The 25,862-nt window shown below is 58.4% G+C and overlaps 1 protein-coding gene and 1 long non-coding RNA gene across 7 annotated transcripts in view; one reads left to right on the top strand and one right to left on the bottom strand.

The window, feature by feature from the left end:
• Positions 1 to 715: 715 nt before the first annotated feature.
• Positions 716 to 19,508, bottom strand: Cdc42bpg (CDC42 binding protein kinase gamma (DMPK-like)). 6 transcript variants are annotated; one of them, XM_013513973.1, is made up of 37 exons: positions 19,136 to 19,508; positions 16,578 to 16,669; positions 16,412 to 16,495; positions 15,958 to 16,053; positions 15,533 to 15,681; positions 14,783 to 14,876; positions 14,409 to 14,609; positions 14,044 to 14,292; positions 13,273 to 13,352; positions 12,554 to 12,651; positions 12,408 to 12,467; positions 12,086 to 12,192; positions 11,811 to 11,990; positions 11,439 to 11,531; positions 11,209 to 11,330; positions 11,032 to 11,125; positions 10,681 to 10,787; positions 10,488 to 10,602; positions 10,181 to 10,329; positions 10,015 to 10,103; positions 9,749 to 9,801; positions 9,561 to 9,659; positions 9,418 to 9,477; positions 9,076 to 9,181; positions 8,708 to 8,841; positions 8,489 to 8,628; positions 8,314 to 8,395; positions 7,358 to 7,574; positions 5,959 to 6,021; positions 5,248 to 5,847; positions 4,149 to 4,246; positions 3,983 to 4,067; positions 3,724 to 3,844; positions 3,489 to 3,594; positions 3,148 to 3,271; positions 2,822 to 2,907; positions 716 to 1,875 (listed from the first exon to the last, which is right to left on the bottom strand). In XM_013513973.1, exons 1-37 carry the CDS (start codon positions 19,293 to 19,295, stop codon positions 1,819 to 1,821), a joined length of 4,650 nt encoding a protein of 1,549 aa, XP_013369427.1. In that variant the 5' UTR covers positions 19,296 to 19,508; the 3' UTR covers positions 716 to 1,818. The 6 variants fall into 6 exon arrangements, with proteins under 6 accessions (XP_013369427.1, XP_013369426.1, XP_013369428.1 ...); XM_013513972.1 differs by having other exon boundaries at positions 2,822 to 2,910; positions 9,561 to 9,656; positions 19,136 to 19,507; XM_013513974.1 differs by having other exon boundaries at positions 11,032 to 11,104; positions 19,136 to 19,507.
• The window catches only part of LOC106148459, a 12,794-nt gene continuing 6,191 nt past the window's right edge, over positions 19,260 to 25,862 (top strand). Inside the window, exon 1 of the long non-coding RNA XR_001233910.1 lies at positions 19,260 to 19,349. This is a non-coding gene — a long non-coding RNA (uncharacterized LOC106148459). The remainder of the gene's footprint in view (positions 19,350 to 25,862) is intronic.

The raw sequence follows: 25,862 nt of genomic DNA, 5'->3' as shown, positions 1-25,862 counted from the left end.
AACCTCTAAGTCCCATTCCCAACCAGAAGGTGGCGCCCTGCCTCTTCTCCATACATATGTTCCCTTAGCTTTAGGTCCTGCTCAGAGCCTTAGGGCACTGCAATCCAGCCCTCAAGGCCTGGGCTGATCTCAGCTCTCAGGCCTCACCTTCCTTCCCCATCCAGCTCAGCCTTGAATCCTGGGTCCTTGCAGCTAAGAGCACGTGAGCTCCCTTCCAGGCCTTACTCTGCGCCCCCTCCCCTCAGCAGCCTCACGGGGTGAGCAGTAGAGGCCAGATGTCCTGGGTGGGCCTCCAAATCCATCTCTACTCCACCCCTATGCTCCCGAGGCCACCCTGTCACCTGCAGTAACTGGACTCCAGGGGGCTCAGGCCGCTGGCTAGGCTTGCACGGAAAGACACGGGAGAGGGGAGGAAGAGCAGAGTGAGGTGGGGAATGTACTTCTGGGGGTACCTGCCAGTGCAGCCACAGCCAAGATCTCTGTCAAGCTACTCCTGCCCCTCTCAGCCCTCCTGCTGCACTGTTTATGGGCTCTGGGGCACCGCTGCTTCTGGTGAGTTCCCTTAATACTTTGTAAACTGTCCCTCAACTTGAGTGTCACCTGATTCCCAAAAATCCAAGGAAGTTGCCCTAATCTAATTGCAGTACCCCTCCCCGATTCCCTCATCCACCCCAACTCACTGAACCCCAAGAGGACAGACAGGCAGGGAGGCCAGCAGCTTACAAAGTTATCTTTATTGGTTTCTTGCTGCTTCCCAGAGCATCCTGGTCTATCCCTCCTGGGAATGTGGCTCTTGAGGAGATAAATACTTATTTTGTCCCCCACACTTTGGTAGGGGGAGGTTTAATAAAAATAGTAATATAATAACAATAATGACTGTGAGCGATAATAAAATGCCCCCTATGTTCCCCTAATACATAGTTGGTTGAAGCTTCGAGAAAAAGGATCCCCCTTTCTAGGAAGGGCCAGCGAGTGCCTGGAGACCCTCGGGTGGCCCTGCTGGGTGTCCAACTCCCATCGAGAAGCCTGTATAAATACCCCCCATCCCATCCCTGCCTAGAACTTGTCTTCCCTGGCAGAGTCGCTGACAGAGTCAGTCCTGCTCCCAATCCCACCAAGCCCTCTCCAGAGAAAGGAGCCCCAGTCTGGGTTCTCTGCCAGCTCTCTTCCCTACCCCTTCCCTCTTGTCGCTCTCTCCTCTTCCTCACGGCTCCTCTTTACCCCTCTCCTCCTCTGGACAGCTTCTCCTGCCAGTCACTACCACCTCCTCCTCCCCTTCGCCTCCCTCTCGCCTCCTTCACTTACTTCGTTCCTCCTCCTTTTCTGTCCTTTCCTCTCAATCAATCTTTCCTTTAAAAAAAAAAAAGTACCTGTCTTTCCCACTCTGACCTCCAGCAGACACTCTGACATGCCCCATCTCAGCCTCTGCCAGGGGTCAGCCCGTGTGCAAACAGGACCCCTGCCTGCTCTAGGGACCCTGTCCTCCTTCTGTCCCTTGTCCCAGTGCTTACAAGCTTCCCAGGGCTTGGCACTGGGACGAAGAGCTTTGGCACAATTAACCCTGGGCACCAGGGCTATTCTCTCCCCAGTGGCCAGCACAGGCTGGGATAGGAGCCGAGGGAAAGGGGGGATGAAGACTGGTAACAGGACCCCTACTCCTAGGAACCCAGGCCAGCCTCCCAGGCACCGCCCCACCCAGACCCTCCCTGAGTCCGAGTGTGTTCACATGTCCCGGCCAGCCGGGGTATGGCGCGCCTCAAGCTCTTTGTTCTCTCATGTCTTTCTGTCCTGGTATGGGGTGGGCCCTGCCAGCGGGTGTCACAGGGAGCTCTCTGACTCCGGGGCTGCAGGGAGGCTCCGGGGCCGCTCTGAGACCTAGAAGGGAGAGGAGAGGAAATCAGGTAGGAGGAGCAGGGAGGACTCTACTGTCACGAGGCCGTGCCACCCAGATGCCTTCCTGACACCCAGGCCGTTGGAGGAAGGATGAGTGCTGTGGGGTTGGGGGAGCTGGGTCCTTGGAGAATGAACACCTACTGAGCTGTGAAGGACCCCACGGCCCTGTTCACTCGCTCCATTCTGGATTCAGTCAACAAACATGCTTTACTCTAGTCAGAGTGAAACCTGACCCTTGACCTCAAGGAGCCTTGACCTCAAGCAGGTAAGTAAAGAGGACAGGCACCCAGAAGAAAGCCACAGCACAGCAGGAGACATGGTGACCACCTGACCAGGTGGCCAGGAACATTTCTTTGAAGGTGACAGTGGTGTCCCGGCAGCCTGGGGGCCAATCAGGTTGAAGACGGAGGTCATTGGAAGGAGGGGGTTGGTTCTGGGTATGTGCTGGAGGCAGCTGTGGGGGCCGCTGGGGACTTGGCTGGAGGGTGATGGGACCTTTTCAGCTATTCTCAGGTCTTCCCCTTTCCCAGGCAGAATGGATGGCTCCATCCTGATTGCTGCCCCAATCCACTGTCTGGGCCTCTGTTAAGACCCGCAGGGGCTGGGGGTGTCACTCTGTAGCAGAGCACTTGCCTAGCACTCCCAAGGCCCTGGATTCCCGCCCTACCACCGAAGCAGGTTGTGGACATCCTCTAGGGCTCCTCTCTTGGGGCACTGCTCTCATGTGTCATGCACTGTGCTGAGCCCTCCCCGCCCGAGCACCACCTCGTTTTATAGGTGAGATCAGCTCTAGAACAGTCAGAACCCAGAGTCCCGCCACACCTGCCTGCAAGGGATGAGGCAGACTGTGCAGAGGGCAGGTGGCCTCAGACAGGACTGCCTGCCCCAAGGATGGGCGAGGACAAAGCCCCCCCCTCCCGTGGCTCACCTTTGTCAGGGAGGCCGCAGGGCTCAGAGGCCCCTGGGGACAGGACACTGATTCGCTGGACAGAGATGTCCAAGGTTTCCTCTTCACTGCTGCAGGAGCGGGATGGGTGAACAAAATGCCTAGGTCGGGCTGGGAATTTAGCTCAGGGACACAGCGCTTGCCTGGCAAACGCGAGGTCATGAGTTCGATTCCCGGTACCGGAAAAAAAACCAAAACCAAAACCAAAACAAAACAAAACAAATGCCTAGATCACACATGAGGGATCCGAAAGGAGTGGGGACCTGGGGCTAGGCGCGGAGTCTTGGAGGCTGTGGGGGTACCCTTACTCGAGTCTGCGTCTCTAGGGAGGCTGTCACTGCCCATGGACGTTGGGAGCCGCGAAGCCTCTGAGAAGCTGTGGGGCCGCTGTGGGCCGGAGCCACGGGCACGTCGGGCCTTCTCTCCCAGAGCCTGTTGGGGAACAGTGCACAGAGTCTGGGAAGGGGCACAGGGTCTGGGACTCGGAAGCCGGACAGACCAGGTCAATGAAATTTATCAGGGGGACCGGCCACCCGCCTCAAGGCGGCCAGCTAACCACAAAAGCCGGTGATTGGCTCGCGAGCACCAGGGATCTTGTGATTGGCTCCCGCGCACCAAGGAGGCCAGCGATTGGCTCTGTGGGACTCACTCTGGCGCTCGGCCGCCCGTCAGTAGGCCCCATATGCACCAGATGGTTGAAGTTGGTGGGCGGTGAGATGAGCTTGGAGCGTACAAAGGGGTCCTTCAGCATCTCCCTGCGGGCAGCGCGGGTATTAAGGAACAGGGAAACCAAGGCGACGCCTCCCGGACTCTCTCCGGAAGGTCGCCTCCACCCTAGGCGGGAGGCCCCGCCCAGCCCCTGCTGCCACACTGCGCATGCTCACCTGCGCTGCTGCTGCCGTTGCTCGTCTGACACGCGGAAGAAGAACCGGCGTTTGCTCTTGGTGCGAAACAGCTGGCGTCGGCTGTTGTCTGTGAGGTCGGGAATATCGAACTCGTCCTTTTCTGCAGGAGAAACAGAGAGCTGGGGATCCTCACAAGTTTGCAGCGCCCGGAAGCTGGTCCTCTGGGTCGCACAGCCACATGCGTGTAGGTGATCACACTCAAGTGCACACACACACCTAAGCTCGCACACTCCCTTACCTGCCAGCCGGTTCCTGAGGTAGGTCAGGCGGACCTTCTCGGTGCCATAGAGAAACAGGGAGCCCGCTGGATTCAGAGGCCGCACCTGGGACAGCAGGCACAGAGGTGAGACCGTGCTGCCCAAGCCCACCCCAGGGCGGCCCCAGGGATCTGGGCAGGCCTTCACCTTCTTGAGCGGCACAGTCTGCACCCATTCTGCTCTCCTCACGTCAAACACGTCAATGGAGTTCTCGCTGAACACTGTCAGGTAGGGGGCTGTATAACCTGCAGGCGGGGAAGGGGAAGCTGCTGTGTGGTGCAGCCCGGGCAAAGTAGGTACCTCTCTGAGTTCGTTTCCCCTTTTGTTCCTCCTGTGTCCCCTCACAGCACAAAGACTGCCACACCCAGCCGAAGCCTTTCCTCTGTAGACTCTCCCGGCTGCTCCACCCGACTCCGTAACAATGAGCTAACAACCCTGTGTCCCAGCCACACACCCACACAGTGCCAAACACTTGGTGTGTTTGTTCTCCCTTAATTCTCTAGCAACTCTAAGTGGGTACTACTGCTATCACCCCTAATTTGCAGAGAAGGAAATGGAGACCCCAGAGCCAAGGAATAATCACCCAGCTGGTGAGGGGCAGATGGGATTTGGCCTTAGAAGTCTGGGTGCAACACCTACAACACCACACCAAACCCACAGGCCCTACTCCAAAAGAACCACCCTCCCTGAAGGAAGCTCTCTTTCCTGTAGCCCTAACCCCATCACACCAGGTACGAGACCCCCCTGCTACCACATTCACTCATTTGTCCCTCCAAACAGACACAGCCCCTAGGGTGTGCGTGCCTGGGCTTGGTATAGGATGTAAAAAAAGAAACCAGCCCCAACCCATTCTGCAGGCCCCCGGCGCACCAAACCCGCCATAACGTGGGTGATAAGAGCCAGGACAGAGGTCTGAACAAAGAGGTGGGGAAGCAAAGAGAAGCAAAGGACCAGCGATAGGGGCTGGCAGCGCAAGGACCATGAGAGCAGTAATGGTGATGACAATCATGGTGGTCATTTGTGGAGTGACTTCTAGCTCTGGGGCCTGCACTGCCATTGGATATGGACAAAGGAGGACAGCTCAAGCAGGGGGAGAACAGAAGCAAAGGAACAGGAGAGGAAGGTCCCAGGCAAACCACCTGGGCAGAACAGGAGGTGCCAATCTCTGAAGTTTGGGCGGGACCTGGGCTTCCTCTGACACACCACAGGGCCTGGTGCTACCCAGCCCGGACTTCACCGGCCTTACCCCAGCCGATGGGTGCCACTGGCCACAACAGCTCATGGCTGCGTGACTTGCGACCGGCGCTGTCCACGTAGACACCAGCAGTAGTGAACAGTAGGAGGAGCTCATTGAGGCTGAGTTCCACGGCACCCAGGGCCTCGCCCAGGCCCCCTCGGGATGGTGGCTGCTCCTCAGGTGCGAGGCCAGCCCCCAGGGCTAAGGGCGCGGCTTCATTGAGCAATGGGTAGAGAGCAAAGGCACCAGCTGCACCCACACACAGGCGGTCACCCAGTAGCCCCAGGCTCTGCACAGGTGCGGGTGCCTGCAGTTCCCGGATGCGACGCTGCCAGGGCCCTGGTCCTGGGCCCAGTTGGTAGCAGAGAACCTGGCGTTTGACAGCCACGCAGAGCACAGGGGTTCGAGCCTGCAGGATGCGCCCAGCTGCCAGCACCTGGCAGCCTCGAGACTCAGGGATCTTGGCCCCCGCCGCCTCCGTGCTCTCCAGCTCAGCCAAGGCAAAGAGGCGCACACTAGGGCCACGGCCACACAGCACAACCAGCAGGCCCGCAGAGGGACTCAGGGCCAGCTGTTGCACTCGGCGGCACTCCCCTACCTGGAAGATGTCTGCAGGGTTGAGAGGAGAGAGGAACAGGTGGGTGAGAACCCACCCAGACCATACCCTCTATCCACTGCAACTGAGCCACCCACGCCCACCCTGCCCAGCCTTGCATGTACCATTGCTGTGCAGGTGGATCACAAACAGCCCCTCCTCGGTGCCCAGGGCAAGCCGCTCCTGGTCTGGGAGAGGGTAGCAGAGGGTAGAAGGTCAAGGGTCAGAAGCCCAGTCCAGCATCCACCTGCCCTTGCTGAGCCTGATTCTCCCTCTCTCTCTCTTTTTGGTTATTTGAGACAGGATCTCACTATATAGTTCAGGGTGGCCTTGAACTCACTATGTAGCCCAGGCTGGCCTTGAACTCACAGTGATCCTTCTGCCTCAGCCTCTTGAGTGCTGGGATTATAGGTGTACACTATCATACCTGGCCTGAGCCTGACTTTCTTGAGGCCATGGGGATGGTGATCTTATACAGTCTCCCCTGTCACTGGGCCCTTCTCTCCCATAGCATGGACAAGCTCTAACGGGGAAGGTCCGCAGTGGCAGAGGTCAGGGTGAGAGGCCCGCCATCTCCCTGTGGGATTCTGGGTACCGCATGTCACAGCCTAAAGCCTCATTTTCCCCTTATGTAAACTGAGGGCACAGCTGTGGGGAGAAAGAGATGAAGTAGTGCAAGGTGAGTGCAGAGCAGAACCAGTTACTCAATAGACAACATTGTCCTGTCTGGCTCCCAAATGACCCAGGGGACCCACACAGTCTCTCCTGTGGCTCCTGCTGAATGACTGCAGGGCTGGAGCTGGCTCAGGGCCTCAGCTGCTATGCAAAGCCAAAGAGCTCTGGTTCATCTGCCTTTTCCTGCTGTCAATTATGAGGGGCCAGGGCTGGGGATTTAGCTCAGCGGCACAGCGCCTGCCTGGCAAGTGCGAGGTCATGAGTTCGATTCCCGGTCCCGGAAGAAAAACAAAAAAACAAAATTATGGGGGGCCCAGGCTCCCACTGCTCCCCCATGGTCACCAGCTGCTGTAAGACAGCAGGACTAAACTGGGCATGGTGGCACACGCCTGTAATCCCAGCACTCGGGAGGCTGAGGGAGGAGGACCCTTGCGAGTTCAAGGCCAGCCTGTGCTACAAAGTGAGCTCAAGGCCAGCCTGAACTGCACGCATGACCCTGTCTCAAAAAAGACCAAAAAAAAAAAAAAAAGCAGTAGGACTGAGCCTCTGACTTGTTCCTTTATAAAGCCTTTGCTCCCTCTACTCACATGAAAACCTTTCAGGTAAAGCAGAACCTTCGACAGAAAGACACAGTGGAAAAGCCAGGTGCCTGGTGACCTGGCTTTTCACACACCCTAGTGGAGGGATGTGTCATGAGGGTACGCGTGCAAGGCAGAATCCTAGCTCAAGGCTGCAGGCAACGGCCCCTCGCAGTGGCTTTCACCGCTGTGTTTGTGCCAGTCCCTCCCTGAAAAAGTCCCCTGGACTTCACCAGCCTGCTCCGAGTGGCACCCTCTGCCCCAGGCTCACCAATGACAGCGGCGCACAGCGCATGGGGCAGCAGAGGCAGCCCATTGTCATAGGCCTCCTTGAGCGTGTACACAGGCCGGGGCCTCGGCCTCGACTCCAGCAACAGCCGCTGCAGCTCACCCAGCACCTGAAGCCAGCGCTCACGCTCCCCCTCACTGTCTGCCAGCAGCAGCACAGTACACGTGGTCGGCGGCACCGTCAGCTGGGAGGCTGTCACCTGTGGGCAGGGACCCAGGTTGGAGGGCTGTGGGCCGAGAGCTATCCATCCTTCTTTCCTTCCTTCCACCAGCGGATGCCCACTACCACTGAGTGTGTGTTTGCCAGGTATAGTGCTAGGCACAGCCTCCAGCAGGGGATAAGTCAGACAGGGCGCTCAGACAAGTACATGGCCACATCCAGAGCCCCGAAAACTGCAGCACAGCAGGGCAAGGACAGGGACTGGAACACAGAGTAGGCTCCTAAGCCTCCTTCTCCTAAGCCAGGCCAAGAGGTGAAGAACGACTGCTCAGGGGATGAGCACCAGGAGAAAGTCAGTGTGGGTGAGGGATGGGGCTGGCACAGGCAGCTCTGTGCAGAGGGGAGAACCTGACACTGCAAAGGAGGTGTGCACAGGTGCCAGGGACTCTGGGAACTGGAGGGAGCAAGATGTGGCCAGAGCAGAGAGGGACACCAGCATGGAGGGGCTGGGGCTCCCCATGGGGCCAGATCTGTGGGGCCTCACAGCCTCGTCAGGAGCCTCATGATGGTGCTGGGAAGCCGTACAAGGCCCCCAAACAAGGCAGAACCCAGCCAGATTCCTGTGGCAAGCTGATGCTGGCTGCAGGATGGGGTCTACTATGGTGTCCATGTGAAGGTGAAGGCGTGGGCCATGTTCAGCCATGGCCATCAGTAGTGGCTGCAGTGGGGATGCAGAGGAGATGGAGGACGGTTGGGTCTATCCTGCCTAGAACACTCACCCTAAAGATGCGCGGCAAATCCCTGGACTGGGCGTGGATAACATCAGAGGCCAGGACAGGGATGGCAGAGAACTGGGGATCTCTGGAAGGTGCAGGGAACAGTCAGAGGTTGTACTGTCCCTGGCTGCCCCTCTCACCCACTGGTCACTTGGCCCATGCCCCTGCCCACACCCACCTCAGGTCCAAGGCCTGCAGGAGGGCAGCGCTAGCTGGGCTGGCCCGCGGGTCAGGGGCATCAAATAGCAGTAGGCGTGAGTCACTGAGGGCAGCATACACCCGCTGCCAGCCTCGCCGGACACCGGAGGGGCGCGGCACCTGGGTGAGGCAGGCATGGGAAGGCTGCCCAGGCCCTCAGCCCCCACGGCCCCCTCTCTGCTCCCCAGCCCCTGCTCACCGACAGGAAGCCCTCATAGGCAGTGCCTGTGCCTGTTTCAGGGTGTACTCCCAGGGCCGTGCGGAGGAGGTCGGGGGGCACGGGGCAGGGTGGGGCCTGTGGGGCACAGGCTGAGTGACAGAAGAAACCGCAGGCTGTAGGGAAAGCAGAGAAAATGAATGGTGTGACTAAGCCAGGATCTGAGGCTTTCCGGCTCCAGTTCCCTGGAGGTCACAGTGGCCCCTGAGCTGTTATCATCTGCCCACAAGTGGGAAAAAAAACTGAGAGGGGGAAATTAGACCAGGAGGCACAGCCTGTGTATGTCGGGGTACATGCAGGAGCTGTGGCTGAAATAAAGGAGGCAGGTGTGTGGTGGGGGGGATTCTCACCATCACAGCCCAGGCCTTGGCGGCCCAGGCCCAGCATCAGCGAGGTGCAACGGAGACACTTGGTGGGGGTTGGAAAGCTCCGCGGGCGCAGAGTGTGCGAGCCGGGCTGTGGAGGGGTACATGCCATCACCCGCATGGGCAGGGTCAGGCGGGCAAGTGGCTGAGCCAGACGGCTGCCATATCTGAGCCCCAGAATGTCTACAGAAGCAAACCCACTGCTGCCATCACTGCTACCCCAAACTTGGGCTGCCAGTCATGATGCCCGTGGAGGGTCCCCGGCAGGTCCAGGGACACCAGCACAATGGCTCAGTGCTCCCACCCTACTCGCCCCTTGGCACTGACCTTAGCAGGAAGGGCTTCTGCAGGGGTGGCAGTGACAGCAGGCACCCAGGGGAACACAGCCTGTAGGAGGGCGAGGGAGCAGATGAGAAGGGTGGGGTGTAGAGCACCCAGCTCATAACTCCGGGGCTCCTGCCTGTGCTCACCCCCATGCGCAGGCTGCGGCGGCCCTCTGGCCTCAGCTCTGGCTCTACCCCAGGCTTTGGAGTTTCTCCTGAGATCCCAGAGTCCTTAGCAGAATCCTTCTGGGGATGAGACAGGAAGGGACAAAGTGAAGGTCCCTGTGCCTCTCCCCACGACTCCTCCCCCGCCAGCCCCTCCACCTGATTCTCACCTCTGTGGTCCAGAAGGACAGGAAGGGGATGAGGGAGTTTGAGGGCTTGGTGTCTGCGAACAGAAAGCATGGGTCTCTCAGGGTGAGGTCCCTGGCCTGAGGAACCAAGAGCAGCAGGAGCCTCAGGTCCGCCCTCAGTGAAAGTGGAAGTGGCCGTAGCTATGGGGTGAGGAGGGCCTGGCACACAGCAGATGCTCAGCTGAGGCACGGTGCAGGGCAAGGCTGGAGCAGGACACTGGCTCTGCTTAGGAGCCCTGGCCACTCACCCCCTGGCCCACGGGCCCGCAGCTCCTCCCTTAACACAGCCAGCTCCTGCTGCAGGGCCTGGTTCTGCTTCTCAGCCTCCTCCAGGCGCCTGTCGGGGAGGGGACAAGGGCTTGCCACAGGCCTCTGCATGGGACCCAGGCCTGCAGCACATGCCTCCAGCCTCACCGCTCGGCCTGCAGCTGGGCCTCCTGCACCTGCGTCAGCCGCTCCTGCAGCCCCTGCTTGGCTCGGATCTCAGCATCCAGCGCCGACTGCAGCTCCAGCCGCGCCGAGGCCTCCATCTTCTGCAGACGTCGCGCCTTCCACTGGTGGTCCTGTTGGCCACCAGGCACCCCATAAGCTGCGCTCTGGGCCTGACTGCTCTGGAAACTCCCGCCCACCAGCGCATGCATGCTGCTGCCCATGCCACTGGGCCAGGCCCAGCCTTGCTCTGCCAGGCCCCACTCCCACCCAGGGTAAATCTGAGGCTTACCAGAGGCCGGGTGGTGATTGTCTGGGTGCCCACGTTCCGCAAGGACTCTAGCTCCTCAGCCATCTTGGTGGCCAGGGCCTGCAAGTAGCCTCGCGAGACCTTCTCATCATTCACCCTGTTGCGAAGGGGCTCAGGGTCAAGGGCCAGGCACCCAGACTTGCCCAGGTCCCCTCCCCAGCCTGGCAGCACCCACCAACTGAGGATGTCTGCGATCTGGGCCTCCCAGTTGCTCTCGGTCTCCCGCCGCTCGCCTTCCAGCCGCTGCTTGCTCTGCAGTTCCTGCTCCAGCTCTTCGGCCAGCTGGGGGCCAGGTGGAAGGTGGGCTCAGTCCCCAGGTAGTTCTGCAGCTGGGCCGTCCACCAGGCACCCAAACCCTGCCAGTCTCCCCTCAGATACTCCATCAACCTGAGTCCCACCTATGTCTCCACCCTTCTCACCTGCTCCAGCCAGCCAGGACCCCAGCAGCCCTGTCCACCTGCCCTGCCAGTACCCTACCTGTCCCTTGCCTGTCTGCTACCAGTGCTCTGCCATCCACCCTGCTTACCCGCTCCTGCTCCCGGCTCAGCCTCTGGTTTTCCTCCCGAAGACGGCACAGAGCCTCCTCCTTCCCACTGGACCTGGGCAGCAGAAGGCCAAGGCTGTGGTGGTCATGGTGGCGGTGATGGTGCTGGTATAGCCCAGGCGATCTGGCCCCATCCTGCCATCCCTGCTGCCTGCTTACCCATAGCTGCAAGCCTGTTTTAGCTGCTCCCTCAGGGTGGCCACCTCCATGAGGAGCTGGGCCTCATGAAGGCTCCCTTCGGATGGTCCAGTGCCGTTGGTCTCAGAGGCCACATGGATGGTCTTAAGGATGTGCAGAGGGGTCAGGGCAGGGCCTAACAAATCACCCCATGCAAGGATATAGGCCTGGCCCTGGGGGGATTCTGGGGTCAGGCTGTGAGACCTCACTACCTTGGTCTGTGAGGACTCCTTCTCAAGGCTTTGCTCTTGTTGTCCCCGGAGCCTCGTCACCTCCTGGTTCAAGGTGGCCACCTGGGTCTCCAACTATGACAGGGTGCAGAGGCAGGCCAGTGTGACTTTGTGCACCCCAACCTCTCTGCCCCACTCTGCCACAGACCTGCAGGATCTGACAGCTACAGTGGGCTCCCAGATGCCCCTTGCCTGCCACAATGTCCTGGGTCAGTCTCCACCAACCGCATGGGAGGTGCAAGGGCACATAGTGTCCCCAGAACCTTAGGCTCCCCAGGCTTCCTCTAGCCATGCTGGGCATCATAGGTGCTGGGCTCAGCTGCTCTCCCCTCCCCTCCCACTCCCACCACTTACCTCTCTCCTGGCATCCCAGACTTCCTCCACCTGGGAGCTCAGGGCCTGGATCTGGCTGGCTGTGGCCGTCTCTTTCTCCTGGGCCTCCTGCAGCTTCAGCAGCAGCTCCTCCTGCAGGCTCTGGGCTCGGCACAGCTCCCGTGCCTGTGCCTGCAGCCCTGCCCGAGCCTCAGCCAGCTCCTGAGTATCCAGGGTGCAGAGGACAAGGCCTGCTCAGTCTCTGTGACATGGCGTCCTGGGCCACCCACCTGCCTAACTGGGGAGCTGGTCCTTACCTGCTGGAGCTGGTCCTTCTCCTGCTGTAGGTCACTGACTTGGCCTGGGCTACCAGCAGGGGACCCATCCATCTGGGACAAGGAGGCCTTACTGTCCCTCAGCGTCTCTGCCAGGAAGAGTCACTGAGACCCAGGCGTACTGACTGCCCCGTCTCAACCGGGTCCTCCATGTGCAGCATCTCACAGAACCTTTCCCACAGCCCATTTTACACAGGCAGATTCGGAGAATCCTCCCCACAGTCACAGAGCACATACAGAGGAGGGACAGCACTGGGACCAGGAGAAACTTTGCATGGGCTATGCCAGGATGGGGAAGGGTTACCTGCCAGCCTCTCCCTTAGGGTCTCCACTTCCTTTTGCAGCTGTGCCAGCTCCTGAGGGTCTGAGGGGTCCCATGTGTGAGTATCCAGGCCTGGAATAGCAGCCCCAGGGCTCCCACACACAGACCTGCCCCAGCTGCCTTTATACCTTGGTGGTCCCAGGTCAGCTGCACCTTCTCCTCCTCCAAATAGTGGAGCTTCCGCTCCTGGGAAGCTGCTAGCTTGGAGCTGCTCTCAGGACTGGGGCTGGGGGAAGGCAGGAGCAACACAGGTTGGAAGAAGCTCACCCCACAAAGCCTCATCTATCCTCCTGTACTCAATCATTCATTTATTCAAGACCCCCACCTCCACCCCAAGTCCCGGCCTAGGGCTGGACTCTGCATCAGGTAGAGAAACAGATCAAACCAGATCCTGCCTTCAGGACAGCCTGGGCCTTGGAGAGTCACCAGTGGAAGTGGTAACAGGGCCTCTTCCAAGGCCTGTTGAGAGGCCTGGGTTAGTGCTGGGCCCAGCGCAGTAGCCCTTAGATGAGGGCTGCTCAGAGCACTCCCCCATTTCAGTACAAGAGGCCAGGCCGTTGCTTCCATCTCAGGATGGCTGCACAAATGGGACCTCCTGCCCATTTCATAGAGGCACAGACTGAGGCTTGGGGCAGTAGAAGCCATTCAGACTCTAAGTCCAGTGCCTTTGAAACAGCAGTGCAGGGTGCTATGAGGGCTCTGTGCTGGGATGTGACCTAGAGATACAGCCATGGCTTCTCCCGAACACTGATAACATGAGGGTACCAGAAAACCATTCTGTCCCCTTTCCTGGGGTCCTGACAGGCTATACCTCAAGTTGCCCAGCAGGTATGAGGGCGAGACTCACCGGCCAGAGGAATAAGTGAAACCCACAAATGGCAAGTGGTGCCCAGAGAACGACCCATGGGAGGGTGGTGGTAGAGTATCCTGCAGGAGAAGGAAGGAGAGTCACAGCCAAGTAGGTATGGCTCCAGGGTGAGGCTCAAGAAACAGGCAGAGGGAAGAGGATCTGCAGGAGTTCAAGGACACCCTGAACTACATAGCAAGACCCTGTCTCAAAAGGAAAAAAAAAAAAAAAGCTGGGCATGGTGGCGCATGCCTGTAATCCCAGCACTCAGGAGGCTGAGGCAGGAGGATCATGGCGAGTTTGAGGCCAGCCTGGGCTACAAAGTGAGCTCAAGGCCAGCCTGAACTGCATAGCGAGACCCTATCTCAAAAAGACAAAAAAAAAAAAAAAAAAAAGCAGGAGTTCCCTGGGGACCAGACCAACAGTTGCCTTCTGCTCACTCAGGTGTGAACCCAGGAGAACAACACAGCCCCTACCAAAATGGACTACAACTCCCATGAGCCCTTGAGAGTATGGTCTCCTAGGGACTGCTGGGAGTTCTCTTCCTTAGATGAATTCTGGTTAATAGGATGACTCCTAGGGTCAAAGGGCCTTTGCTTGGTACAACTCTGCTCACTGCAGGTCAGCTGGCTCAGGTGAACCACAACTCTCATGAGCCCCTTGAGTCCACAGGCCTCACCCCAGCCCAGCAACTGCTCTAGGGACTTCTGGAGGTTCCTAAAGCCCACAAAGGACAGGGTGGCACCTCCTGCAGTGGCATCTGCCACTCACAGGATGGTTGAGGGTGTCATCATCAACATCGAAGTTGGAGGTGTCCACAGGACCCTGAAGCTCAGGGATGTAGGGGGCGGTGGTGGTTGCCAGCTGCTCCCAGTCCACACCCTCAAAGAAGGGGTGATTCCGGAAGTCATCTAGCCCACCACGGCCCAGCCGCTCCTCTTGGCGGCACAGCAGCTGGCGGATCAGGTCCTGGGCACTGGCTGGCACATCAGGCACGTCAGAGGGGAACTGCAAATGGTCCTGCAGGCCAGGAAAGGGAGTATGTGGTCAGCTGGGGGCTGTGTGTGCTGACAGCTCCAGCCACAGACATGAGGGCCCCGCTGCCCTCCTGAGAACCACAGAGCCTGTGGCCAGACCTCATGGTTCATGATCTTGCCATAGGTTTCCACCAGAGATTCTGCGTAGAAAGGCGTTTCCCCAAAGAGCAGCTCATAGGCGCAGACTCCCAGTGACCACCAGTCACACTGTGGGCCGTAGTGGCCTTTACCCTCCTCCATGGCCTGCAGGATCTCAGGGGAGATGTAGTCTGGTGTCCCTACAGCCACTGATGAGTCCACCTATGGGCAGAGGTGTTGCACGTCAAGCCTGGTACTTCCACTTCCGGGGCAGGACTGCTCTGGTGCTGCCTTCTGGGGCCAGACGCACCTTCTGCTACCCTAAGTGGCCCTCATCCCCTTGAGAGCTTGGCCTGTCTGGTGTCCCTGGTTCCCATTCTAGGTAAGGTCCTCACCATGCCACTATTGTTGAGTCGCAGACAGGAGCCAAAGTCAGCCAGGCGGATGTGCCCATTCATGTCCAGCAGGATGTTGTCTGGCTTGACATCCCTAGGGGAGGGCAGGGAGATGAGGGGCTCGACCCTGCATGTGGATGTATGTCTAGGCATGTGCCCAACAGAGCATGTTAGCACATGCCTGTAACCCTAGCACTTGAGAACTTGCAGCAGGAGGACTGATGCAAAATTCAACCTAGGCTACATAGTGAGTTCAAGGCCAGGCTGAGTTACATGGGAAGACCATGTCTCAAAAAAAGGCACATTTCTAGGTGCACGCCTGCTCTCAGGAGTTCCTGTGTGTACACATGAGCCATGTGAGTGCATGCGTGCACCAGGGAGAGCAGGCTGGTAGCCGGGAGAAAGAAGGAGGCTAGACTGGTGGAAAAGATCCATAAAGATGAGCCTATGGGCTAAAGAGTGTGCTGCCAGGGACACAGGAATCAGATTGTGCCCATGCAGACCTTAGCTCCAACTGGCTGGGCTGTCCTGAGCGAGAGGCTTACCTGTGCTAAGTTCTGATTTTTTCATCTGTCAAGTGGGTGCACTGGCAACCCTCACCACCCGGGGTGTTTTGGAAGGGGGTGGTCAGAGAAGCACATATATGAGCTCCCTGCATGGGGGTGGGCATATGGCAAGTACTCAGCAAGCAGCTATGCCCAGAGCAGTCGGCAGGGGGCCAGCCGGACAGCAGAGGCTTTGGAGGCCCACCTGTGGACATAGCCCAGCTGGTGCAGCGAGTTGATGGCCAGCACCATCTCAGCCAGGTAGAACTGGGCCAGTTCAGGCGGAAGACGGTCCTCAAAGCGGCTCAACAGCGTGAGGAGGTCCCCGCCAGCATAGTAGTCCATCACCAGGTACTAAAGGGCAGTGGGTGGGGACAAGCATCAGACGGGGTAAAGGAGCACCTGCGCACCTCAGTGGTCCTGTGGGGGTCTAGGACGGTGTGTGTGAGGGGTCCCCCAACAGCTCTGGGCTGGCCAGCTTCCAGTCAGAGCTCAAGCAGGAGATGCCAGGCCCAGCAGCTGGCAGGAAGTGGGGGCCTCTAGATTCCAGTAGACCTCAGTGCCCCTGCCGCCAAGGGCCTTCTCCTTTGTCTCCAGGAAAGTTTCTCCCACCCTGCCGAGTATCCTCACCAGATATTCCTCGTCTTGGAAGGCATAGTGCAGTGTGGTCACCCAACGGCTGTCCCCCTTCACCAGCACATCCCGCTCCTCCCGGAAACAGGCCGTCTGCAATAGGTTTGAAGGAGTAAGTGCGGGTGGGGTCAGAGCCCAGGAACCCCTGGCCAGCGCAGAGGATGAGGACTCCTAAGCCTATGGACTCAGAGGGTGCAGCTCTGCTCTGTTCCAGGTTGGCCTTGGGAGAGCCTGGGCCCAGGCTTTATAGCTCTGGGCCTCAGTATTTCCATAAAGAAAATGGGAACAAACCTCCTTACCCTTGTGCAGAAGGGCTAAGGGATGGGCAACTGCTGACAATGGTCTTTTTTGCCCAATGTCTTGCTATGACCTGAAGTTTTTTACACCTGGCTAGTGGTGCATCTCCCACCCCAGTGCATGATGCCCAAGTTCTACCAGATCCCAAACTGACCTCAGCCCTCTTCAGCATCTCCCATTTGTGCAGCATTTTCATGGCAAAAATCTGCCCACTGTCCTTCTGTCTCACCACGGCGACCTGAGGCCACATTAGGGCTGGAGTCAGCCTAAGCCAGGCACTAACCCCTTCCTTTCCACCCTGCCCCAGGTCCTTTGCTCACCTCCCCGAAGGCCCCTCGGCCGATCACCTTCAAGATCTCAAAGTCATCTCTCTGCAGGCGCAGCTCTTTCACCTTTGTTATGAATGGGGTGGCTGAGGGGACAGAGTTGGGGCTCAGAGCACTCAAGCGAGGGCCCTAACTCCCTCTCACCTTGGAAGAGCCAGCAACTGCAGAGCAGGCGGCCTCCCCAGGGATGGGCTGGAAAAGGGGCTAAGTAAGAAGTGGAGCCCATTCAGCTATGACATGGAAGTGTGGAAGGTGAGGATTCTGGCTCCCAAGCTCCCTAGACCCCTAGCTCCAGACTCCATGAAGCCTCCACTGCAGAGACTGGTGGGACTTGTAGTCCTCCCCAGCCTGGGGCTTGATCCTGGCTGGCCAGGTCACCCTGGGGAAGATGAGAATACCATTCCCACCCCCAACCCCCTACCTCACGGTTCTTGGCCCCTAACAGGGCCAGGCCAGGGCCTGTCTTGGGAAACTGGATGGGTGACATTCCTTGTCCCCAGAGAGGCTTCTCTGCCATTCAGGAGTTGTGGGCCTGGGTCCCAGGACCCTGTAGGTGCAGAAGTACCTGCCTGGAGGTGAGGCCTCGGGCACCCCCAGAGGACAGGGAGGACAGTGGTCCTGCAGAGCCCCGGGAGACAGGCTTTGTGCTCCCCGGGTGAGGCCCCTGGTCTGGAGGCATCAATACCAGTCTGCCCAACTGCTCACAAGACTCCAAAACAGAGCGAAAAACCTTTACCTGGTGCCTGATGCCAGCACCTGAGGGCGTGAGCACTCAGGATGCCCTCCAGGCCTGACAGCCCTGCCACTCAAGAGCCCTGCCTCCCTTTCTTGTGCCTGGCCAGGAGCCTTTTCTTGCATCAGTCTCTGAAACCTCCGCAAAGCGCATCTCCAGCCACTCCCTGGCCCTGCCCAAGTCTAGAGGAGTCACAGGTCAGGGGGAAAGGAATTAACTCTTGGGAACAGAGAGAGGCAGGAATGGCCAGTGAGGACTGGGGGCAGCTATGGCCTGGCACCTTGCCTCAGTTTCCCCCTGCCAAGAGGTAAACTCCCTTGCAGCTGGGCGGGCCTGTGGGTAGGACAGAGAGCTGCTCCACAGGTTTATCAGGCAGAACCCCTGCAGCGGGGGTGGTGTGGAAACCTCATTACAGATATTAATTGTTTCTTTCCCAGGTCCGAGTATGAAGAGGGGAAGGAGCAGCCACAGGCTTCCAGAGAGAAACTGAGGCCAGGGCAGTGACCCACTGGCCAGATGGGTCAAGACCTGGGGCCCAGAACCAGGAGGATCCAGGGCCCGTGACAGGGTGCCCAGGGCCCGGGCCTTGCCACAGGGGATAGGGGCTCTGGGAAGGAGCCAGGACAAGTTGGGACAGGAGAGGAGTGAGTCACGCCCTAGGAGTTACCTCAGGAGATGTCAACAGACGGCCCCCACACCGAGGTCCCAGGCAGAGGTGCCAGAGGCAGGCAGGGAGGAGTACACACGTGTGTGCAAACACTCACGTGGGTGCAGACATTACCGGGAGTGGGGGGTGACAACACAGACATACACACATAATACACAGGAGTCCCAAGAAGACAGGCAGGCAACAAAGGCAGGGCCTGTGACTGCTCTCATCCCTGGGCTAGGGGCCAACCTGCCGGCTGGTCTGGGTGGCTGGCTCCCAACTGTGCCAGGGCCTGCCTACAGCTCAGCAGCACCAGGAGCACCAGTTGTCCACTGGGCAAACAACCTACCTCTCCCCATCCTCCAGGCTGGATACCTGTGTTCTCCTCCCATGGCCCAGCCAGGTGTGACCAGGGAACCCTTGGGCTGGCGCCAGTGCCCACACTGGGTTCAGGGTCACACCAGGCCAGCCACTCCCAGTGACTGCTATGAGTCAACCAGGAAAGAGTACAGACCCACCCCCAACCAGGACCCTCCCTGGCCCTGTCAGGAAGCCAGGCCAGCAGCTTGCACAAAAAGGCTGAGCTTGGCTCCCAGCTGGGGCTGGGGTGGACCTCTACGCAGGGTGTAGGGCTGTCTGCAAAAGCCAGTACCCACGCACCGGGAGTTACCTGTAGCAAAGCTAGAGGGGCGGGATGGCCTGCAGGGGGAAGTTAGAGCTCCCCTGGGCCTTGTCTCTGTGTCTCTGTGTCAGTAAGGTCTGAGGAAATCTGAGTCTGTGTGACACGCAGGGGGTCTCTGTGTGTGTGTGTGTTCTGCGGGGGAGCAAGATGTGACCTGTGACTGGGAAATCCTGTACATGACGTTGTGGAGGAGTGTACTGGACACATACGTCTGGGATCCACATCTGGGAGTAAGTCTGTGTGTGTCTGCGGGTGTCACGTACATGTGCAGGGCTCTGGGAGTGGAAAGGGGCGTGCGCAAGAAGTGTGCAGGTGGGTGTGCAGGCCCCAGGGTCGGGCGGCAGGTGTGGGAGCCCACAGTGAGAGGAGTTTCTGAGGGTGTTGCGTCTCTGCCAGAGCCTGTGAGGAAGTGGAGCGCGGAGGGTTCGGGTCCGGGAATCGGGAATCGGGACCCTAACTCCCACCCGCGTTCTGCCAAGGCCACTTACCCCAGCTCAGGAACTGCGCCACATTGCGCTCCCGACGCAGGGGGGCGCTGCTGAGCTCGTGGTGCAGCCCCAAGAGCAGATCGAGGAGGCCGTCGAGCCCCGGGCCCCCGCCGGCCTCGCCCCGAGTCAGCTGCTCCAGAGCGCGCAGCCGCTGCTCCATGGCTGCACCGAGTTCCGCGCCCGGGCTAGAGCTGGGCCGCCCGCATGTCTGCCGGTAAGTCCGTCTGTCGGTCCGTCCGTCCGTCCGTCCGTTCGTCCGAGGCTCAGTCCTCACAGCCTCCCCCCACCGTCCCGCCCTCCCCGCTGTCACCTTCCTCAGCCGCGCCCGCGCGCGCACACCTGGGCGCCGCGCCCCGCCCTCTGCCTTCCACCCCGCCCCCCGACGGACGGGCAGGTGCGCTCCGGCCAATGGGATCGGCGACTGAAGGAAGGTGGGAGGGTGGAGGCGCGTGGGGGCGGGGCCAACCCTGGCCAGGAAGTGGGGGGGCGGGCCTCGGGGAGTGACTCCTGGGCCAGGCGGGGCTGGGGTCCCGAAGACTTTCCCGGATCCCGGGGTGGTGTGTGCCCCGGCCCGCAGCGCTACAGGGACACCTTCGGGACCCTAACCTAGGTGGAGCACGCATCGCGGACTACTCCCTGCCGCTCCTAACTGCAGTCCCCTTCCCCTTGGCCCTGGGAGAGGGGCTGGGGACGGCCGCCGGCCGGAAGCCCGAAGGGAGTTGTAGTTCGCTCCTCCCGGGTTTGTCCGCCGCGCTGGGCAAACCCCACCCTCCCCGTCCCTGCTCTGGCCAAACTGCTGCTGTGACTTTTTGTATCGTTACAGCTGACCTGAGGAGGGGTAGGGATAGTCCCACCTATTTGGCAGATGGGCACACTGAGGCTTGGAAGGACACAGGTGAATCGAAGGGTGAGGGGACTCCGAAGTTAGACCCTGGTGCAGGCAGCTACCTCCACCGCGGCCCTTTCAGCATGGTGGGGGCAGGGCCAGCGCCTGACTTGGAATGTGAAGGGCCTGAGAGGCCTGCGCCGGGGCGAGGGCTGCGGGGGGTGGGGACTACTCTATTCTAGGATATTTCTGATTTCTGCCCAGCTGTGTGCAGCTGGGCTGGACGCGACGCCATGCGACTATGGGTCCGTCCAAGAAGAGAAATTAAAAGGAGAGACATGAGTGACTTTAGACAGCACACATTCTTTCAGTAACCTCTTTGGAGGTTTTGTTCCCCTCTGAAGATGGTTAACTAGAGCCAGGGCAGGGTCACATTCCCCGTGTGCAAGGAGGGGGCGCTCTGTGAACGTTTGCAGAGCGAAACGGACAGCCCCGGCAGCAAACAAGGTTTCTCCTTGTTTGGAGATCTCCGCAGCAACGCTACCCTGTGGCTCCCCTAGGCTCGGGATCTAGGACCTGGGGAAGCAGTCGGGTTGTTTGCCAAGTCTGTCAGGCCAAAAAGGGGAGCCAGGGTTCAAGCTCAGATCTGGGGATCTTTGTCACTGCCTCTGGTCTCGGGAAGGGGGAAGGTGGCAAGCAGGAGTTTGGAAGGTTTGATCGAAGCCTCTCGAGTTTCTTCTGGGCCTTTCAGTGAGCCCTCCTTGCGCAGCCGCGCGGGAGCTGGGTCATGGGAGGTAGGAAGAGGCCGCAGGGGGGCGCCAGAGACCAGAGGAGAAGCAGGCGCTGAGGACTGGAGCTCCTCCGCTGAAGACCGGGAGAGGGGCTGGGCAGGAAGATGGGGCGCTCCTCGCTGCCCACTTGGACGCCCTGATCCTCTGCTCAACCCGCCACAGCCTCAGCGGTCAGCAGTCAAGGGCCAACTGGCGAGGCCACAGGTCACCATGTAATTTGGGGCAATCTTAATTCTTTGCTGTTGAATGCCCGGAAAATCCATTCTCCATCACTACCCCAGAAGGGAAACCGAGTCCCGAGGCCTAGGGTGGTCTGGGGCAGGGTTGGATTGACACTAAACACTTCTGCCTCTCGTGCACTCAGTTCATCTTGCTCTTATGCTAGCTTTGTCACCCTGTTTTTGCAAGCCTCGGTTTCCTTGCCTGTAAAAAACGCCCAGGACGTCTCCCTGCTCATGCCTGTGTGTCTCCAATATCAGAAAGTCTTTACAGGCCTACTGTCAGCCTGATCCTGTTCCAACCTGAACAGGCAGCCCGGCCTCCAGCGTCGACAGTGCCTGGCACATCTGTTCTCTGATCCTGTGCGTGCTGTGCCCCAGGGCCCCAGAGCCCAGCTCAGCAAATGTTGGTGGATAAATGTTTCTCCTCGTCAGAGCCTTGGCCCCAGCCAGTCTGAGCAGCTGGGCCACTGTTTTTTTCCCTCTTTCCATGGTGCCCACATTTGAATGCCTCCTGTCCATGCTCACTGCTTCCCAGAGGTTCAGCCAGGTCTGGGAAGGAGCTGCCACTCCCCTCCCCAGGGCTTGTGGTGTGGAGGTACTGGCCCCAGTCCTGCCCCACCCCTGGGGAAGAGGTTATGGTGACATCACCTGACATTCTTAGATATTTCTTGGCATTTCAAAGTGACTTCAGGCCTCTTATCTCCACAAGAGCCCTGCTTGCCAGGAGGGTTATAATTACCCTCCCTTCCCCTTTGCAGATTAAATATGCTGAGGCCAGGAGGCAGTGTAGTGCCAGCTCTGAGCTCCTGCCCTTCGTCTGCACCCTGGCCTAGATCAGTGCCTGGCAGCAGTGCCTTGGGTGGAAAGAACAAAGCCATCAGTTCAGTGACCCCAGCCTAGCAGAGAGACACAGAAGTTGCCAGAAAGCCGGGCGTGGTGGCGCATGCCTGTAATCCCAGCACTTAGGAGGCTGAGGCAGGATAATCGTTGTGAATTTGAGGCCAGCCTAGGCTACAAAGTGAGCTCAAGGCCAGCCTGAACTGCATAGCGAGACCCTGTCTCAAAAAGACAAAAAAAAAAAAAGAAGTTGCAAAAAAAAGGAGAAACTTAGATAGGAGGAAGGGGGCTGGGACAGGGATAGACCTGGAGAGCCAATGCAGATAAACTGTGGGGAGCCCTGGTGTTTGGACTCCCAGTATCAGCCCGTGGGTCCGGAGAAGGCTTAGGGGTCTGTAATCTCCGTGGCCACATCTTAGGCCTCCTGAGTTCAGGTCTCTGGGTCCCCTTTCCAAGACACAGGCATTCAGCCTCCAGTGGGCAGCTGAGAGTGTCCCAACTTGGGCCTTAGAAACAGCTGACAGCTGCCTGACCTGCCTGGGGCCACTCACAGCATGGTCCCCTCTCCCACCCCAGGGAGTCAATGAGTGGGAGGCTGGCAGTGGGGTCCTGCAGCCCTGTCCACTGTGCCAGAGATGTATGCCCTCAACCAAGTCCCTTCCCCTCTCTCTGGACACTGTTTTTTGGTATATAAAGGAGAACTGAGGCCGGGCTCAGTGGTGGACACCTGTTTATCCCAGCATTTGGGAGGCTGAAGCAGGAGGCTTACTACAAATTTGAGACCAGCCTGGGCTGGTCTAAACTACACAGTGAGATCCTCAAAACATAAACAAAACAAAACAAGGAAAACTGCACCTGCTCAGGTATGGGAGACAAGTGAGCTGTACGGTGTAGCCCCACTGACCCTCCCGACATTTCTCCTGGAAGAGGTAGGGAGGCACAGGGTTGGAGGTGGGAGAGCGCAAGACACCTGCCTTTGCTGCTTAGGCATCCAGCTCTTGTTTAAAAGGTTGCTGGGGGCCCCAGGAAGCAGCAGATAGAGACAGCCAGGTTGAGGGGCCCTGCTCCCCAGCCGGGCCCTTGGCAGCTCCCCACAATCATTCCCTGCACACCCTGCATGTGCAGGGCGTGTCCTTTGAAAGGTCCAAAGCTCCAACTGGGTGGACATATGGTGATTTCATAATCCTGGGTTTCCTTCCAAGCTGTTCCCTGTGGTGTTCCAGCCCGCCCTATGGGCTCCCACACTGCTAAGCTGCAGCCCAGCATGGTTTTGCAATTACCAGTCCCTCTGGACACACAGGAAGCGAGGCCCCAAGCCCCCTCAGCCACCACCCCTCTGGCCCACTGGCGCCACTGAGTCTGCAGGCTGTTTCACCGAAGGGTGGGTCCTCCTGCTTTGTTCTGGGTGCTGGGTGGGGTGTAGTGCTCCTTATTCCCCTACCTGACTAGCCACCCCTGGTGCTCAACAAAGGAGGTGGCTGAGGTGGACGTCCTCAGGCTCAGCCTCTGAGAGGAATTTGGGACTGGGAAAAAGGCTCAGGAGGCGGAGCTGAACCACAGCAAGTAGCGGAGGAGGGATTCAAACCCAGGCTGTGGGCTACAAAGTGAGCTCAAGGCCAGCCTGAACTGCATAGCGAGACCCTGTCTCAAAAACACACAAAAAAAACAAAAACAGAAAACCCAGGGCTGTGTGCACACAACCATCCTCTGGGTGTTACTCTAGCTGCTGATGTGACATTACTGTTATTCGTAGTGCTGGGAGGAGAACCTATGGCCTCATGTGTGCTAGGCATGCACTCTGCCAGGGGGCCACACCCCGGGCCCCAAGGTGGCGACTTTGAAGCAGAAGGCAGGAGTAGTGGCCCGGAGTCTCTCCACCCGTTGGCCGGCCTTGAGTCAGTCCTGTGACTCGCCCAGCTGCGATAAGAACAGGGCCCTGGAGTAGACTTTTTGATTTCTTGTGTTCTGAGGAGCAGAAGTGTAGTTTGTTCCTAATGAGCTGATACGGGGACTCTAGCGCAACACACAGCTGCCGAGTAGGGCTGGAACAGCGGGGGCTCTTTGCCCTCTGGGTCCTAGACAGTTCTTACTCCAGGACTCAGGGTACAGGTTACAACCACCCCTCCTCTGACCAGCCGGGCCTCTTCAGGGGGTCTTCTCCCCCAGGATGGAAGTGACACATGGCCACGCTTTTATTCACATCCACCGCCTCTTCCCACACCCCCATGACAGCCCGAAGGGGACTTCACCCTGTCAGACTCAAACCGGGCTGGGCCACAGTGGGGGCGGGGCAGCGGCTGCCCTGCCCTTCCCCTTCACACCCTGCTCAGTGCCCCTTCTGGGCAGCCTCCAGGAGTTCGCCCCGGTCGAGGGGTGGGCGCTGAGAGTGGACTGTGTGCCCAGGGCCCCCTACAGGTGGAGCACCCCAGTGGGGGTGGCCCATTCCCCTCACCCCCATTTTTTTTTCACTCCCCATCTACAGAGCTCCTGGTCCTGTTTTCTCAGGGGCTTTGGTGACAGCGTGAGCGACAGTGCTGCAGCTTCCCTGCAAGCTGTCACTGCTGTCCCAGGCTGTTGGCATCCTGAGCAGAAGGGACAGCATTTCATCTTTGTGAGCCTCTCAAACCTGAGGATGGCTACACTTTGAGGGTGGTGGTAGCTTTTTTGTTTTGGGCTTTTTTCTTAGGATCTTGCTCTACGGTCCAGGCTTCGCTCAAATTCCTTATGAAGCCCAGGGTGGCCTCAAACTGTCAATCCTTCCACCTTAGCCTCCTGAGTGTTGGGATTACAGGCACCACCGGACCTAGATGGAAGCTTGTTTTTGATTGTTTATTCATGCATTCGTTCATTCATTCAGTGGTAGTGGGGACTGAACCCAGGGCTTTTGGGCTGAGCTACATCCCCAGCCCTTCAAAAATATTTTTGAGGCAACTCATTTGGGACCTCGCCTCTCAGAAGCTATTCCTATTTTCCATTCCTTTCCCCCAATACATTTTACTCTTAAAAAAAATTGAAGTTTTTGGGGCAGGGTATCACTAAATCACTAAATTGCTGTCTAGGCTCAAATTTGCAGTTCTTCTGCCTCAGCCTACTAGAGTCCTGGGATTCAGGTGTGGGCCACTATGCCCAGCATTTTATTTATTTATTGAAACAAGGTCTCATGATGTAGCACAGGCTGGCCTCAAACTCGAGATGCTATTTGTACCTGCCTTTGTGTTTTTCATTTTTTCAAAACAAGGTCTTTCTATGTACTATAATTTAGGCTGGCTTTACCTATGCAGCTGAGACTCACCTGGAATTTGGAATAATCCTCCTGCCTCAGTCTCCCAAATCCTGGGATTACAGGTGTGTGCCACCACATCATTTTTTGTTTTGTTTTGTTTTGTTTTTTGGTACCAGTAATCAAACTCAGGACCTTGTGCTTGCCAGGCAGGTGCTGTGCCACTAAACTGTATCCCCACCCTCCACGCCCTTTTTTGAGTCTCACTATGTAGTGCAGGCTAGCTTTTAATCTGTTTATGTAGCCCAGGCTGGCTTTGAACCCAGGGCAATCCTACTTCAGCCTCTACAGTGCTAGAATTACAGGTGTGCACCATCACGCCTGGCTATTTTTCCTTTTAAAGGGTGCTTTTTTTGATGAGAAATAGTGGAAATTGGGCTGGTGTTAGACAGATCTGCACTGGAATCTCCTTTGCCATCATGTTTGCACCCTCCTATCTCAGGCTCCTTCACAGTGACACAAGGAGAATGCAGCCTGGGTCCTGAGGTTCCAGGTGAACCCCCAGAAAGCACCTGTGTGGCAGAGGGGCTGTGACATCCTGGGGGTCAGTCACAAGCCAGGTGTCGGCACAGTGGCTGGGCTCTCAGAGCACCGCACTGGGTCCTCAAACCCTGGAGATAAACACTGGCTCATACCGTCTCTGCCACCTCTAGTTAGCACCTTTGTGGGCCTGTCACTTCCACTCTGTCACCCTTCCCTGTACATCAGCTGGCCCTGACAGGTCCCTTCACACTGTGTGCACTTTGTTGCCAGTATCTGCTTTGTGTCTTGA

This window comes from Chinchilla lanigera, unplaced genomic scaffold (assembly GCF_000276665.1).
Source record: "Chinchilla lanigera isolate Chin_1 unplaced genomic scaffold, ChiLan1.0 scaffold00021, whole genome shotgun sequence".
Lineage (NCBI taxonomy): Eukaryota > Metazoa > Chordata > Mammalia > Rodentia > Chinchillidae > Chinchilla > Chinchilla lanigera.
Note: the sequence above shows the minus strand (reverse complement) of the source record. Positions and strands in the feature narration are given on the sequence as shown.

What these genes read in the sequence shown, in the direction of transcription:
- Cdc42bpg (XM_013513970.1), bottom strand. Translation starts at nt 19,295, where the DNA reads ATGGAGCAGCGGCTGCGCGCTCTGGAGCAGCTGACTCGGGGCGAGGCC. An exon ending in CAATCACCACCCGGCCTCTG is followed by an intron (nt 10,330 to 10,487) that starts GTAAGCCTCAGA and finishes GGTGGCCAACAG; the next exon opens with GACCACCAGTGGAAGGCGCG. An exon ending in CCCTAGAGACGCAGACTCGA is followed by an intron (nt 2,911 to 3,147) that starts GTAAGGGTACCC and finishes CCGCTCCTGCAG; the next exon opens with CAGTGAAGAGGAAACCTTGG.